At 41.8% G+C, this 16,354-nt stretch overlaps 2 protein-coding genes across 9 annotated transcripts; both read left to right on the plus strand.

The window, feature by feature from the left end:
- The first annotated feature begins 363 nt into the window (after nucleotides 1–363).
- Nucleotides 364–6,352, plus strand: LOC100282152 (uncharacterized). The gene is made up of 6 exons (NM_001368940.1): nucleotides 364–689; nucleotides 1,152–1,652; nucleotides 2,454–2,593; nucleotides 2,732–2,852; nucleotides 3,583–3,723; nucleotides 5,950–6,352. Exons 1-6 carry the CDS (start codon nucleotides 483–485, stop codon nucleotides 6,037–6,039), a joined length of 1,200 nt encoding a protein of 399 aa, NP_001355869.1. The 5' UTR covers nucleotides 364–482; the 3' UTR covers nucleotides 6,040–6,352.
- Nucleotides 6,353–9,546: 3,194 nt separating this feature from the next.
- Nucleotides 9,547–14,645, plus strand: LOC100275578 (uncharacterized). Of its 8 annotated transcripts, none has more exons than XM_020551406.3 (11): nucleotides 9,706–9,874; nucleotides 10,285–10,480; nucleotides 10,749–10,870; nucleotides 11,144–11,252; nucleotides 11,330–11,369; nucleotides 11,998–12,087; nucleotides 12,344–12,443; nucleotides 12,559–12,698; nucleotides 13,004–13,106; nucleotides 13,273–13,811; nucleotides 14,029–14,645. In XM_020551406.3, exons 2-11 carry the CDS (start codon nucleotides 10,339–10,341, stop codon nucleotides 14,303–14,305), a joined length of 1,662 nt encoding a protein of 553 aa, XP_020406995.1. In that variant the 5' UTR covers nucleotides 9,706–9,874; nucleotides 10,285–10,338; the 3' UTR covers nucleotides 14,306–14,645. The 8 variants fall into 8 exon arrangements, 6 of the variants coding, with proteins under 6 accessions (XP_020406996.1, XP_008676918.1, XP_020406995.1 ...); XM_020551408.2 differs by having other exon boundaries at nucleotides 9,757–9,874; nucleotides 10,248–10,480; NM_001149629.3 differs by having other exon boundaries at nucleotides 9,784–9,874; nucleotides 14,050–14,645.
- Nucleotides 14,646–16,354: the final 1,709 nt, after the last annotated feature.

Below are 16,354 nucleotides of genomic sequence, written 5' to 3' on the forward strand. Positions count from 1 at the left end.
GAAATATTGTGGTGCTTTGCTAACGGGGGTAAATTCCTGTAATTGAGCTGTTTCAATGGCATAGCAGCTTGTTGTTGCTTGAGATTTGAGGGGAAAAAACAACAACAACAAGAGAATTTTGTTTGAGTTTTCACCATAAAAGTGGTTCTGTGAATTGTCTAGGAAACAGCTACAATACATAATTTTTTGAGAATTCATAAAATTTTAAGAAATGTAATAGTTACTGTATGATTTGGCGAGTCATGAGAATATTTATTTAAATATACTTTTTTTCTTCTTCTTCTTCCAAAGTTGGAACTGCTCCAAAAATTCTATCCTATGATCTGACGGTGGTGATCTATCGCTTCCCCAGACCCCAGACCCCTTTTCCCAACGGCCACACTTTCATCAGTTCCCCTTTCCACGGCGCCGCCGGAATCCCCACAAAGCCCCCAAAACCCTACGGCCACCTCGCCACCCCCAACGAAAACCCAGACCACGAGATGGCCCCCGGTGGAGAGGGCAAGCCAAGCACGGGCGGCGGCGGCGGCGGCGTCAAGGGTGGGAGGAAGCGCAAGTTCCTTCCCCACGGGAAGCCGGTGCGGAAGGGGGCCTACCCGCTGCGCCCCGGCGTGCAGGGCTTCTTCATCACCTGCGACGGCGGCCGCGAGCACCAGGCCACCCGCGAGGCGCTCTCCCTCCTCGACTCCGTAAGCTGCTCCCCAGTTCTCCGCATCTCCGTGTGTGTCATTGGCCGGCGTGTAGTGTGGCCCCGTTCCTTGCGATGCACGCCCGCTAGGTGTTCGTCAGAGTTCCCGCACCTGCTTAGTCTGGCTGAGGGCGGTGTGAATCGCGGCGGACTCGTCGCCATTTCCGCTGGTGATTTTCCTGCTGATGAGTTCGCACAATGTGTTTTTCCTGCTGATGAGTTAGCATTAGTAGGGTTGTATGTGCACACTTACACAAAGGTGATTATACCTTGTTTATACAACAGTTGTAGTTGCACAATGTGATGGAACTGCTGTCCATTATGCCTTGGTACTACAAGTTTAGTCATCATGATTTCTGTCCACGGAAATGATGTTGTTTTGGTAGTTGCTTTATTTTGTAAATCAATCTCGCTAATATGCTTTTGGCTCATTACGCTGTGTACTCCACTGTTGTTTCTGAAGTTCTATGAAGACCTGGTGGATGGGAAAGGATCGGATGAGAAGCCTAAAAACATTCCAGACAAGCCACTGAACAAAAAGATAAAGTTTGAGGACTCTGATTCCTCAGATGATGAGGATGAAGACAACTCTGGTGAGGAAGCCGACAATGGGAATGTGAATGATGTGGAGAAAGGTGAAACCGCTCCATCTGAGAAGCAACAGGAGGTGCTTGATACCTCTAATACCGCAAGCAAGGACAATACTGCTCTATCTGAGAAGAAAGAGGAGGTGCTTGATACCTCTGATACCGTGAGTAAGGACAATGAGGAACAAGCAGTCACTGCTGATGAACCAAGAGAAAAGAAGCAACGAGTGGAAGATCCTCCAGTTTTTGAGCAGGCCGTGCAAAAAGAGACTGCTGATGAACCAAAGGAGTCCACTGATAAACCAAAGGAGTCCAGTGAAAAAAATATTGACGATTTAATTGATGAGGACCTGAAAGAAATAGGGGACAGGAAAAAGGTATGTTTGCTTTCTGGTGTAGTTACAGCTTAAGATATCTGCTAAAGTGCTCCTATCACGGTATAGTGCATATACACTTTATACCAAAGAATAAACTGAAGTTTCTAGCATTTTCCATAGGAAGAGGACAAGAATTACTCCATAATTGAAGAATTGATCGGTCCATTTATCTTTTCTAAATCTTGTTCTTATTAGGCAGGGGCTTCAACATAGGAATTCATGTATGCTTTTAAATTACCACAGACTTGTCCACCCTTTTACTGCTATCACACGAACTGATATTGTAAATCAAAGTCCCATAGTGACCCTTAGGATACTGCAACCATTTATTCCCTTTCTTAATAATCTTTTCTAGCTCAGATTCAAAATTGAAATTTAGGTTGTACATCATAAAATTGTTTCAGGCATGAACTACTTTGGAGGTTGATTGTTATTGTATCTAATTAATCACTTGATAGTTGATACTAGATTTAATCTTGTTGCAACATTAATGGTTGTTCATGTATAAGTAGATCAATACACTTAAGCTTAAACAATTTGTTGTGGGATGATGATCATGTAGGAAATCTTGACTCATAAAGTGGTGAAAATTTGTATTGCACCTTTTTAGCAATTGTTTGTTTGAACCATGAGCTGATGCATCATTCCAGGTCTTATCTAGGTGTGCATTTCATTTATTCAGTTCTACTGGAAGTCTTTCTGGCAGCTCCTTTATTTCATATTTACTATGCTATGTATCTGTTTTTTTTAATTTTACTATGGTTTATAACGTTATATGACTTTTTGTATTATGATGAGCAGAGGCTCTTTGCAAGCCTCGAGACAGGCTGCAATGGATGCATATTCATTCAAATGCATAAAAGAGCAGGAGACCCTGGTCCAGTTGAGATTGTACAAAACATGATGTCATCTGCTGCATTGACTCGTAAACATATGTCAAGGTTAAGATTTGGTGCCGTTGCAGCCCATCTTTCCTTGTCATCGTTAATTATCATTTTTAAAGATGTAGTTTTTCTTTTCTGATACAGACAATTGAGTTGCTTTTGCACTTATAGACTCCCCATTTGAATGCATACTAGATTTATTCTGCGAGTTTTGCCTGTTGAGGTGGCATGCTATGCATCTGAAGAGGAAATAACAAAGGCAATTAGTCCCCTTATTGAAAAGTACTTCCCAAAAGAATGCTCCTCAGGTCATAAGGCAAGTTGCCTACTTCATTGCTTCCTCATTTTTCTTGTATTCCTTTTGTTAGGGAGGAATGTTCTGGTGACACAGCCGATAGACTACTGACTGAGTTTTTCCTACAGCACCTCACAGTCAGTGTTTTTATTACTTTGTTGAAGTCCTAGAATTGATATAGGAACATTATTTCAAATGCCACTTTCTTTTTATTCATAGAATTATTTGGCTTTCTACATGAAAAATTGTCCAATGTTTTTGTTTTATGTCCTACCATTAAATGTTCTGTTCATTATATTAAAAAGATAATAGGATTTTTTGAGGAAGGCCAAGATGGATTTGGACTTTGACTGATGTAGTTTATCCCATGGTAGCCAGGTCTGTAGTTTGCAAGAAATACTATTTTACTTTTCTTGGCAGTGACTACTATTTTTTGTGGAGGTTGTATATTAGATTATATATGTTCATGTTATGAATGGGTTAGGTACATACATGTAGTTTTGATTTTGCGATGACAGTGGTACTCTTAGATAAGTTTGATTTATTTCAGTGGATCAATTTATAAGTGTCATGCTCCTTAATATGAATCACCAGGCAATTATACTTCCGTGTTTTCTCAACCAGGAAACTGCATGAAACATAACCAGACTAACTATAACACCCATACATATATTCTGAACAAGTATTATTGTTCTCTTTGTTCATTATCTCGAATTGGACATGTTTCTAACTCAGAGCTTTAATCATGTAGTTTGCAGTGTTATATGAAGCAAGGTCAAACACAGGAATTGATAGAATGAAAATCATAAACGCAGCAGCGAAATCTGTACCACAACCTCATAAAGTTGACCTGAAGAACCCAGACAAGACTATTGTTGTCCAGATTGCAAAGGTAAATGCTTTTATTTGTAATACCGTTGGACTGACATTGTGCCTTTTTTTCAAGTGCTAGAGACTATGGTTATGTGCATGTGGTAATAAAGGGAGTAATGACTCAATATCTATTAAATAGACAGAACATGTCAAACTCTGCAGTTACTTATTTTACTTCATGTTTCTTAATTAATTTTTGAATTTGAAATATGGCTTTCATGTTATTGTATATAGCATAGTTTCTACAGTTCAGGTTGTATTTGAGTTCTGGAATTATTCTCTTGAAGTAACTAGTTCCATTATGTTATTGGGGCTTTACAAACTCCCAAGGTATTTTTCATGGTGCCCTTGTTTTAGCTGTATATGATGGTGTTCAGAGTTAAGATCATCTGTGCCAACTGCCATTTCTACTATATTCATATAAATCAGCCACAGGCTAGAAGGGTTTAGTGATGAGCTTTTCCAGCTGCTATAACACCGATTTTCTCTTCACCGGATTATAGAAAAAGACAAAAGAAAAGAGCATCTCACTGCCTGCCTGGCTTCTGCACATGCACATAACCATACTCCCAACATCTCCTTTTCATTATGGGTCCTGCTAGCTTTTTATCATTCCATTTGCTCTTATCTTCCACTGTTATGACTGGTATCTTCTGTGCGCGTCGGAAAACGGACATACATGTGTTGGGCCCAAATTAAATCTGACGTGACAATACCCGTTTAGGAAATAGGATTAGTTTGTTAGGAAAGGGGGGGGGGTCCAAATCTATAAGGATTCCTCCTATAGTTTGCTTGGGAACCAAGTTCTCTAGGAACTACAAATATAGGGGCAATGTATCCATTTGCGGGGAAGCAAAGCAAACGTCTTGCTTGGCCTCAAGGGCTTTGCCTACACGTTCTCTCTCTTGCTCGCCGCCGAGCCGCTGCTCGGCACCCACGCCACCACTGCACCTTACCAAACTCGGAAGTTCCGACCCTGACCCTCAATCTCACATTCCTACGCACTTTGCAACCACACAATAGGATCAAGGATCCTATCATCCACCACTCATTCACGCACCGCAAGTTGCTATCATTTTGCAATTACTCTCCAGTGCAGCTAGCTCTGGCAGTCATGTAGGCTGAGGCTCGAGTTGTGCTCCTCCAAGAACTGTACAAAACTGTCGGTAGTGATGATGCACGGGTGCCCTAGCATTGATGTGTGTCTGTCCTAGAGGTTCCCGCTGGACACGCTGTCCTGTTCTGCATCACTGAGATTGCACTGCACTGGCGGTGTGGAGCCCTTGCGCTGTTAGGCATTGGTGTGGCTGGGAACATCATGCTCCATGAGCCGGCACTGTGCTGCTGGTGCAGAGCTGCAAGTTTGCGTGAGTATATCTTATCAAGCAGACAGTCCACAACGAGGCGGCACTTGTCTGGTGCTGGAGGGCCAGATTAGTGCTGCTAAGCTGATTAGCCCTGCTATTGTCTGCAATATCGGCCGTAGCTGCATCGGCGGCAATATACTGTATATCCTAGTGACAACCCTCTAGAAGCGCTATGGTGGTGCTATAGCATGCTATGTGAAACCTGGAAATTAACGAGGGAACTTTGTCCTTTTAGATTTGAGTGCTCGAAGGCATGCAAAGTTCCAACCATTTTTCTTTGAATTTAAACATGATGGTCGAATACATTCACAGTTAAAGCTCTTGGACCAGCACTATTACACTTTTGAATTAGTTGCTATTTCACATTTCATTAGTTGTAGGGGCAACTAATTTTGGTCCCACACAGATCCCATTTAATGCACCCGCCTTGATCTGATTTAATTGATAGCACAAAAATCTGTTGTGCATGTGGCAACCACTCCCGTGGCATTTACGATGCCTAGCAGACAGGGGAACTCATCCTCTACCTTATGTTCCTTTTCTCCTCATGGTTGCTCCAGAATTGCCACATTAGTGTAATGTATACCATTCATACTAAATGTTGACTCAGCAAGATGCTCTAGTTTTCCATTTTTTAAATAAAAATGGTAGATTTATCACTACAAGCAAATGACCAAATTTGAATACAGATTGACTAACTTGTATGCTCCTAAGTGCCCCCCAAGTGAACGCTGTACATTATGCTTTCTGTTTTTACCCCATTAGTATTTTCCTTTTTTTTGTTCTGTGCGTGTCATATGGTCACGTTAGCATGAATTTTCATAAAGCTAGGCTGAGGGCAAGTTTTGATGGGCTATCGTTGTTTGACACTTGAGCAGACCATATGCATGATTGGAGTTGTGGAAAGGTACAAAGAGCTCTCGAAGTTCAACCTAAGGCAGCTGACCTCACCGGAGTCGGAGAAGTAAGCCTATGAGTGACAAAATCTTCCAGGCAAAACGTGGACCAACTTAAATCAGCAGCAGCGTCAGGTGGTTAGGCGCTAGCGAATTAAATTAAGGCCGGCCGAACCTCACTGTCTTGAAAGATTCAGATGTTCTAATGTTTAATGCTTTACCACCAGTGGTTAGTGGTTGCTGGTTCATGCTTCCCAGGTTAGAGTCACGATTTTTTTTTTTGAGGCTGTAGAAAGATCTGACGATACTTCATGTGTGCTTTCTCTCTGACGATGGTTCCATACAGGGGCTTACCAAAGACGTAGAATCTATCGTTGCAGCTCCATTGCTCTGAGCATTTCTATAGCTTGAATAAATCTGCGTGCTAGGTTTCTATGCATGAGACCTGAAATTTAAAGAGATGTTGGGGTCCGTGATTTTCTTTGATTCCAACTTTGCAAGGGTCTGCTGTTCATTTATCTGTTTATTACAGAAAATGTCAATTCTCCCCGTGTCTTTTGTTCTTGCCGCCGGACGGATTTGGCCCGCACGGAGAGTCAAACACTAGCAGCTCCGATCCTACCACCGTTACCGCTCGGTTGCCGCTGCAATTGATGGCCGACAGGCGACATATGGGCTGACGTTCGGGTCCATGTGTTTATTAGGCAGTCAACAATCTGGCTTGAGAAAGCCAGGCCGGACCAATACAAATAAATTGGCTACAGCTAATAGTGTTCAACATCTGCTTCATCCACCAAAATTCCATACAGCGCGTCAGCTTCCAGAATCCATGGTCCAACATCTGCTTTTGAAAATCCCTTGAATGAAACGAACATAACCTAAAAGGAAGTCAGTAACAAACAAGATAATAGACATCTATAGAAAGTACAAGTCAGTAACAAACAAGATAACTAGAATCGTGGATCTACCGGCTCCTAAATTAATTTTGAGAAGGAAGGTAGAATTAAAACTCTTTGACCTAAGTTTCAAAGTAAGGGCTAGTTTGGACCCAAAAATCTATAGGATTGAGGAGAAATGAGTTTATTTTTCCTTTAGAGCTTGTTTGAAAGCAAAAACAGCGAAAGTTATTGGAGGTTCAAAATGAATAGCAAGTGCATTTTAGTCTCTTCAATTCTCTCTGGTATTTTTGTTTTCAAACAAGCTCTTAATCTCATAAATTTATGAAGAGGATTTAAGTTTCTAAACTATCTATAAAGGGTTTTAATTTTGCCGTGCAGAGTATCTAGGTAGCTGGCTATAGTGCGGGTAAAACATTTACCTGTCCATCACAACATATCCGCCATCTAATTTCTACTTGCCTCCGAGCGTACTCACAAACGAGATTGCATATTAAATGGGCCAGTTGACATAAGGCACAGTGGGAGATAATATTCATATATATATTTTCAACTTGCGGATCTGTTAAGGTGACATATATTTTTCAAACTGCGGGATTTTCATATATATATATATATATGAAATATATTCAGATATATATTTTTCGTACATAAGACATATAGGTGAGATATATTTACGAATGGCTTTTGTCCAGGGTTGCATTATCTTATTCTTCTCTTTGAATGACATATGGTACAATCTATTTTTTATGTGGCGACATTGGATCTGTTTGTTTTTCAGTTTTTTTTTTCATGACAAGCTTTTATGACTTACACGCGAAGTTAGATAAAGTGATCTATATGGTTTGAGATATAGGGAGTGACGGATTAACTCGACAGGTTGATTTGAATGATCTTCATTAGCTGTCAGACGATTGATGGATGCCGCGTGCCACCGCCGACGGACCATGCGCGCCGTGCCTTGGCCGGCTGGGCTGGACCGTTCAGCTGTTGCTTTGCTGTCCGACAAAGCGCTGTTTATTACAGCTTCCACTTGTCATCCGGCTTCTATAGACAGCAAATTTTGTTACTAAAAAAATATCAAACTCTAAGGCCCTGTTTGGGAACAAAGTTTTTGAAAACCACAGTTTTTGAAATACTATACTATACTTTAGTTATGACAATATTGTAGTTTATAATACCGCAGTTTTGAAAACTGAGGTCCAGAGCTAAGTTTAGAATGCCTTAAAACAACTATAGTATTTGCAATACTTCAGTTTTGAAAACAGAGATTTTACCCAGCTTGCCAAACACCATTATGTATATAATACTGCAGTATTTGAGAATACTGCATTATTCTTCCAAAACTGCAGAAAAACTTTGTTCCCAAACACCCCCTAAATTTGTACCGCAGGCTCCACGTTTTAACTTACCCATTACTGGTCGTATCGAACTATCGGTGAAACCAAATGCCCCCTCTGTATATTCTACCAAAAAAAAAACAGAGTATGTTGTGTGAGCGGACAACTGGATATTAGTGGTACATCAAAGAGCCAGCTGATTATTAAATACTAAACAAAGAGACATTGGTTACATCTCAATACAGACCGGACTCCAAGAAGACCGTGGTACCGTTTGGTTCACATATTGTTAATGTAATGAGTAACCAAACCAATAACGTTACATTATGTTTGTTTAAATCCAATCGTAATCGATATCATACTAAAAATGGATACCGACTTATTTAAACTTGTTACCGCCGGTATTCAAGTGTGAATCAATACCATTACTATTTACGTTACATTTCGTGAACCAAACGACACCCGTGTTCCATCTTCCAACCTTGGCCACCAGTTCCTATCTACATCAATACGTTATTTGACTGTACATTGTAATATGTTATCTGACTTTGTGTACTGTTCTTACCTAGGCTGTAAGATTGACATCATCAGAAGATCTATCACATCGTTCATACTTTAAACACTACGGACTTCTTTGGATTACAGCATTGGTAAAACACAGGGATAGAAACAAAAAATATACAAATCAAGAGTTGAATGACACTTGCATTACATAGAAAAATTTTCAATAGGTTGGACCTCATGTTAAAAATCCTCCAAAATCTAACTACAATGGTCCATTCCATAGAAGTTTTACATGATTTATAAAAACTTAATCATTTGTTCTAAAGGATAGTTAAATTTTTCTACATGATTTGAATCCTTCAAAATTCCTTCGTAATTTTTATTTGGGATGTAAGATTGACCTCATCAGATGACCTATCATATTATTTATATTTGAAAATCTACTATGTCCAGCCGAGAAAACAGTATGACTATTTATGTCTAACAGTGGTGGCCGCCTTTAACATGTCACTGGTCAGTAGCATCACCGTTCCCGTCGGTCGTTTGGGTGGCCAAACAGGGGCTTCCGGCAGTCGCCACTTTGAACAGAACACGAGAGCAATGGCTCTGCCTGTTTTCCTCTCTCTCTCTCTCTAGCCATTGTATCTATTCAATTCACTTCACTGTAGAGTGCCCTGGGCTCCGGCTCCGGCCGGCTCCAAGGGTCCACCCTCCTCCGCCTCTATTCAGAATCTCCCCAATTCACTAATCACTGCTATTAAGTACGTAATTAATCTTTTTCATATTTAATTAGCTGATAACAATATTTATTACGGTACTATAAATATTATATAATTTTTTTAAACTTTGGAAAATGATGTATATAAGGTAAATAGCTCAGTTAATGGGTAAAGGGGCTGAAACTGAATAAAGAGAATAGTTGAAGAGGGAGAGACATAGAGAGAAATGAAAGAGGTGAAGTATTTAAAAATGAATAGAAGCATGGGAGATGACAGGGGGCATTGTTGGAATCAGCCTGTTGGCCACGCGGGCCCCAGCCCCGACTCCCCGAGCACCATCAGCAATTCAGCAGTCTACCAGTCCTCCCTCCGCGGCCGTCTGCTACTTCTGTGATCTCTCCTCCCCCGTCTTTCGTCTCCGGTTGCATCCCCGACGTCCTCGCCTGCGGTGAGCGACTCCCGCTCCCGCCCCCCGCCCAACTGACCGCGGATCTTTCGGCCGGCCGAAATCCCCGTCCTTCTTGGACGCCGCTCTCTCCTCTCCTGTTCTCGCTTCCGCCGCAGCGTGAGCCCGACTGTATGGGGTTAGGATAGATTCTTTCGGGAAAATACTCTCGAGGCTCCGCGGCCGCCTTTCATAGCTGGAGACGCACGAGCATCGGCATAAAAGCTCGCGTTTTCCTATCCGGGACCCCGAAATTCCGATCCTTTTTCTTCGGCAGGGAACAGTGCAAAAAGGGGGGAGGGACTGGGACATTAGTTTCTGCGCCTCACCTGCTTGATCGATCTGGCGATTTTAACCTCTTTGTCCTTTGGAGAAGTTCCTCATCTTCAGAGTCGTGTCGTGGGGCGTGCTAGGTGGGAGGGCGGGGCGGAGGAGCTGGAGGTTCCTGGTAGCGGCTGCCGCCGGCCATGGAGAAGAGGAAGCGGATCCTGGAGCTGCGGGATCGGCTGGACCGGACGCTGGCGATGCCCGACCTCGCGGAGGAGGCCTCGCTCAGGGCGCTGGTGAAGAAGCAGATCCTGGCGTCGTCCCTGCCCGGCTCCGATCAAGGTGCTTGCTTGCTCTCTTTACTTCCTCTGCTCAGCTCGCGTGGTTCATCTATTTCTTGGACTGAGTATGAGCATATTAATGGCACTGATGATTGTACCGTTTCTTCTTTTCAATGATCCGTTTGAGCCTTTATGGTCTGATTAGAGAAGGTAGGGGCGCTAGTGCTACCTGAAGGCCTTGATTGTGGTAGCGTATTTGCTGGCCTACATGTAAAAATGGTTGTCTGCTCAGTGTTTCTTGACTAGTGCTTTTGCGTGTCCTCTTTCAGGTGACATCGATCTCATTGCTGAAACGCGGGCAAAAGAAGTCTCTGAGTTTCTTGAAATGCTAGATACTTCGAGGGACGGACGATCTTCCAAGGTCCATGGGCTGCCACAGAAGGAGTGGAAGGTATGCATCAAACTGAATTTGTTAGCTCATTCATAGTGACATCAGCTCGCTGAAATAATTATTCTTTTTTTAGTTTGTGATGCTATCACCATTTTCCAGAATGCAACATTTCACTTGTGTTTGTGATTTCTATATATTATTAGATTATATGGTGCTTCAAAGTTCTCTAACCTGTTCCTCTCCAGTTTTTGGGATCGATTAGTTTCTCTTTTATGTTTCTCAGTTAGTGCTTATGAATGGCTGCAGTGATCCTTAGCTACTTTTCGTTGGCAGGTGAAGCAAGATACAGACCAATTAAGAGTGATGTACCGTGAGGGTCCAGAGGGGACACCATTTCATACCTTACTTGCTGAAGGCTTTGCAGATGGACCTATTGACGTTTGTAAGGAATTTTTAACTATCAGCTAGTCAAATACTACAGGTTCACATACTCACACTAAGGCGCACCTCTTTTCATAGGTACATGTGTGTCATGGGAATCAACTTTATACAAAAAATGGTGAGCACAAACAACGTTTTCCTCAAGTTTGTTAGAAATTAAACTTTCTCCGAAACTACACATGACATTCTCAAATTATATTTAACTTTTTCTTGCAGAATTAACGCTTCTACATTAAAAACACTTTCTTTGTTAATTATGGCATTTAGGAAGCAGAACACTTAAATACTGCAGTTCCTGACAGACACATAGATTTATCATTTTTAGTAGACTCCTTTTTTTTAACATAGCATACTTTCTACGCACGAGGTGAACTAACAGGCTTACCTTTTTCCCCCTCACTGTAGCCACATGTCCCACACCATCATACCCACGTCTAGTTAGGACCTAAGGTGTACTGGTACAACATCTAATTATAGTATTTGATAAAGATAGCCTAAAGTCCTCTGTTGCCAATAATTATGGCTGAGGTGATCCCCCACTGAGGGGTCGTGCTAGGGCTTATTAGCTATGCTATTGTTATGAGAGTTTTCCAGTCTCCAACCTTTTCCTTATCTTTTTAGGCATCTTGATTCCTTTTCTGGTATTCAACATGGGTCTGTGTCATAATTTAGTATTTTGAGTCAACCTGGACAAAATAAAGGAAAAAATATAGTCTTTCATGCACTGATGAGTTTTTTTTCTCCAGGTTTCCACAATACAACCTGCCAACTTTTAGAATTGATCAGTCAGGCTGCTTGAAAAAAGTGCGGATTGGTGAAGAGATTTGTATGGTCAGGTTGGTTGCAGATTACTTGTTACAGTTTTACTTATACTTAGGAACCAAGACTAGCTTAGTTGGTGGAGGGCATAGATATTTTCCCATACAACCTAAGTTCATTGCGGCAAATTTGGGGACCTATTTCTTCATCTTAATTCTTAGTGAAAAGCCACCAAGTCCCTCCTAGGTTGGTCAAGTATTTTTTAGAGTTTTTACTTATTCTTCAGTTTATGGTGGTTGTAGCTAATTTGTTTATTCGCTATTTGGAAGAAAGGGTGAAGGTTCCATGGCCGGTTTCAGAGAGAGAGGCTATTCTACACTATTTTGAACTGGAATATCTTAAAGAAGATGTCGTAATTGTGATAATGAAAACTGTGCGTACTTCTTCTTCTGCATTTTAAGTTCTTTTCTGGGAAACTCTCCGTCATTGTGATAATGAATTGTTGCCATATGCCCTAGTTTATCGTGTGCTTATTGGCTTGTTTGCAGTTATCAGACTTGGATGCCATAGATGTTCGAACCCATGGATTTAGTAGGGATGGAATTCCTGAAGCTGGTGACACAGTTCGGATAGATGTGTTTGGAGGCTTTGTATTGCAACGGATTACAAAAGAAAGAAGCTTTTTCAGGTGAAGCATGTTATAGATCACTCCCTTGGCATTTGAAGGCACCATGCATCTTTAGCTTTACTATAAATTTACTAGCTTAAGTGAAGTAATAGTAATCAAATGCAATTGTTTTGTTTATCAATTTGTTTTTATAAGCCATCTAATTTCACCTTACTGCTTGAACACCATTCACTAAAATTTTCTTTTAGGAATATATCGGTAATCCATTTTTTTAAGTATTTCCTTTTTTTTCATGCTAGCATTATTCATTTCGCAGCTTTCAAAATATACTGTATTGATTTTTCTTTAGTTAAATCCTCTGTCAGGGCAATAGCTAATATGGATATCAAGCTAGATTTTGTTCCACCATGGTTGATCAACTTCATGTCAAGGCAACTAATAGGCAGCGGGCATAAGCTGTATCAAAAGGTTAGTGGCTGGTAACATTTTGCACATTTCAGTTCAGCTGTGTTCTCTACAATAGTTTTTTTTGGACCATAGTGTGTGGTGGAGGTGGTAAATCAGGGCATCAGATAAATACTGCATGATAATTGATGAGCATGAGATTCAGCATTTCTATTGGAATGTCATGCAGGCAGTCAGCACCGTGGCCAGTCATGATGATGACTACAGGAAAGCTTTGAGAGGACCGCTCTACGTCAGGATCCGTGAGTACCAGGATTCTGATGACAAGGCGAAGGTGGCAGCAACAGAGGAAAATGCTACCGAGGCGCCCCCTGATAATGCCACTACACAAAATCGTTTGTCACTAACAAATACCGTATCGAATAGCGAGATTGTGGAGGAGTCCGAACAGAACACATCCGTCACTGTGGATAGTCTTCCAACTAGCCAACAACCCTATGTGCCAGTTGAGCAAGCATGGCAGGTCGGAAACAGGCCATACACCAGTCCTGAGGTGGAGCGTGCGCTGTGCATATTAGACACTTCTATTGCACTTCTCAGAGGCGATGATAAGGCTGGAAATGTCACCACGCTACAAAATCTGCTCAGTTACGATGCATCTTTGGAAGCGAGTACTGCTGCTGGTTCCGTAACTTGTCAAACAAACGTTCTTAACGCAGACAGTCTTCCGAATGGCCATCCTGTTGCCGCAGCGCCACAAGACTCCAGGTCAGCATGAAGGATTATTCGCTTCTTTTTGCGGTACATTTATTACATTTCAGTAAGGGCTTGTTCGTTTTGGTGATAATCCACATGGATTGGGTGGGATTGAGCCGGTTTAAATCCATAACAAGTCAAAATCCACCCCAATCCCACCCAATACACTTCAATACACATGTAATATCAATAACCGAACAAGGCCTAAGTGGGGTCGTTTGTGATCCAGCTTATGTTTTCCTTGTCGCAGAGAGAAAGCTAGCGATAGTGCCGCAGAGGAAGAAGACGCCGGCGACGAAAACTCTCTGAAAAATCCGACAGCTTCCACTGTGACGAAGAGTGTGTCGATGACATTGCGAAGTGCAATAAGGGTGCACGGTGAAGAGAGCCTGGACACTGATGGCTTCTTCCATCAGAACGGTTTCAGCAACAGCAAGGAGTCAAGGCGAGCGAGGAAGTCTAAGAAGAGATGGCCCTGCTGCTTAATCCCTACCACTATGGGATGATGTGGGCCCATCGTAGGACCTCGTTCGTTCAAGTTAAGTTGCTGATTTTTTGAGTGTACTATTAACAAACAGTAAACTACAGAAATTTAGCGCTTCGTCAGTTACACGATGTGGGTTCAGACGGTATGTTATAGCGCGTAGATAATGTCTTGGTAAATGTAAAGTAGAATCGTTGTAAACAACACGTAATTCTTCTCACGAGAGCTCTGATTTGGGGGTATATGGGTAAAGTATATGGGTAAAGTACATATACTATTATTTTCACGCATGGTGGTTATGCTCAGCAGAGCATGTAAACGTATAAACCACTGTTTTATATTATAGACTACACTATTATAAACTCGAGCTTGAAATAGTGAGTGTGATAGAGAGTTGGATGGGTAGTTTGCCGGAGACAGCCTAGCCTAAGATTGGATCCTTCCGGTTGGAGAAGGAATTACATTGGGGCATTCAGTGAACTCTAGGAGATGTGCATCATAATTCTTCTCACGAGTTTGTGGCGTTTGTTTGTTATGGACAGTAGTCTGCATGGCGAAAAAGTCTCGATTGCGCCCGGCCAGGCCAGTGTGTTTGGCTATCGATGTCAGGCAAATTAAGCCTAAACTAACTACTAAAAATTAGTTAGGTTTCAAACACCATAAACTAATACTGCAGCTAATTGTTAGCTATATCATAGTAATAATTAGTTTATTAGCTGGTTCAACCTAGCTAATAATTTATTAGCTGACTAACTATTAGCTCTAGGGTTTTAAATATAGTTTAAATAAATACGCAGCTTCTTTAGTGCTGATTTAGTGACCAGAGATCATGGGAGAATCTATAGAAGAGGAATCTCCTTATTATTCAATTTTGAATATCAAGAAGATTACACTCCCATGAATCCTCTCATCTCGTTATCTCTGTATCACCAAACCTGTTCTTAGTGGTAAAAAAACATAAATCTAGCTAGAAAGGTTACTTCAGAAAGGGGCATGTTTGGTTTGGTAGGAGGTGACTTGGACGAACGCATCTTGTCGTGGACGACGACCCACACACCTTGAGCAGCGCTGACCACCGGTCCTCTCGGCTGACGTTGACGGAAAAGGTTTTGAAGAAGCGCATGATTGGGGTCGTCTCAGCTGACTGAAAGGAGACGCCAAAGAAGGGCTGTTGTACCCATACTTGGGGTATCCGAAGAATCTACTTCCTTAAAAGATGACCCATTCTCAAGCGCTCTCCGCGATCCCGGCTCTTCGCCTGCCCTACGGTCGACGCGTGGTGCCACGGGCCCGAAACTTTCCTTTGATTCAACGGAGCATTGCGTCCCGTAGCTATTGGCGTCCGCTGTCCACGTCGTCCCGTCCTGCCGCGCCACACCCGCACCCCAAACCCTAAACATCATTTCAGTATTTTGGTTGGTGTCTTTTATGTTGCGGCACGTACTGGTTTGGTTGGTATCGCATTGTCTCCATGTTCAAACATGGTCTACTCTACTAACTTCAACAAGCTATAGATCGTCCAATAAAACATAGCTATCTGAAACCATACTTCAGAGTTCCAAAATAACTGATATAGTTTCTCACTTATTTTATGGTAAGTGAGCTGTTACCAAGACCACTTTAGCTCTTAAGTCTTAACGCTCTGCAAAAACCCTCTAATCCAACCAGCATGCACCAGAAGTCCTCAGCATCCTTGGCTGGTTCCTTTAATGTATGGCAGTGATAGAAAATATGCCTTTGAATCATACCATAGATACTCCTCACCACACTTTGTAGAGCCAAGGGATTTCCTTGCCCCAACATCCCCATTTTTTTTGGCAAAAACAGTATTGGAACAAGATCATATTCAGACAAAAAAAATTACGGTGTCTTAGGAGTCAAAATAGTTTGTCGTACTTACCTTACATGCATGGTTTATATAAAGGTCGACCTCCACATAATCAGTATTGACCGTAGGTCGTTCCACTATCATGTACTCAATGGCAACATCAACATCACCACCCATTTCTCCCAAAACCTGTATGGTGGTAGCAGATTTCACACTAGAAGAAAAATGGCTAATAACAAGGAA

This window comes from Zea mays, chromosome 4 (genome assembly GCF_902167145.1).
Source record: "Zea mays cultivar B73 chromosome 4, Zm-B73-REFERENCE-NAM-5.0, whole genome shotgun sequence".
NCBI classification, from domain to species: domain Eukaryota; kingdom Viridiplantae; phylum Streptophyta; class Magnoliopsida; order Poales; family Poaceae; genus Zea; species Zea mays.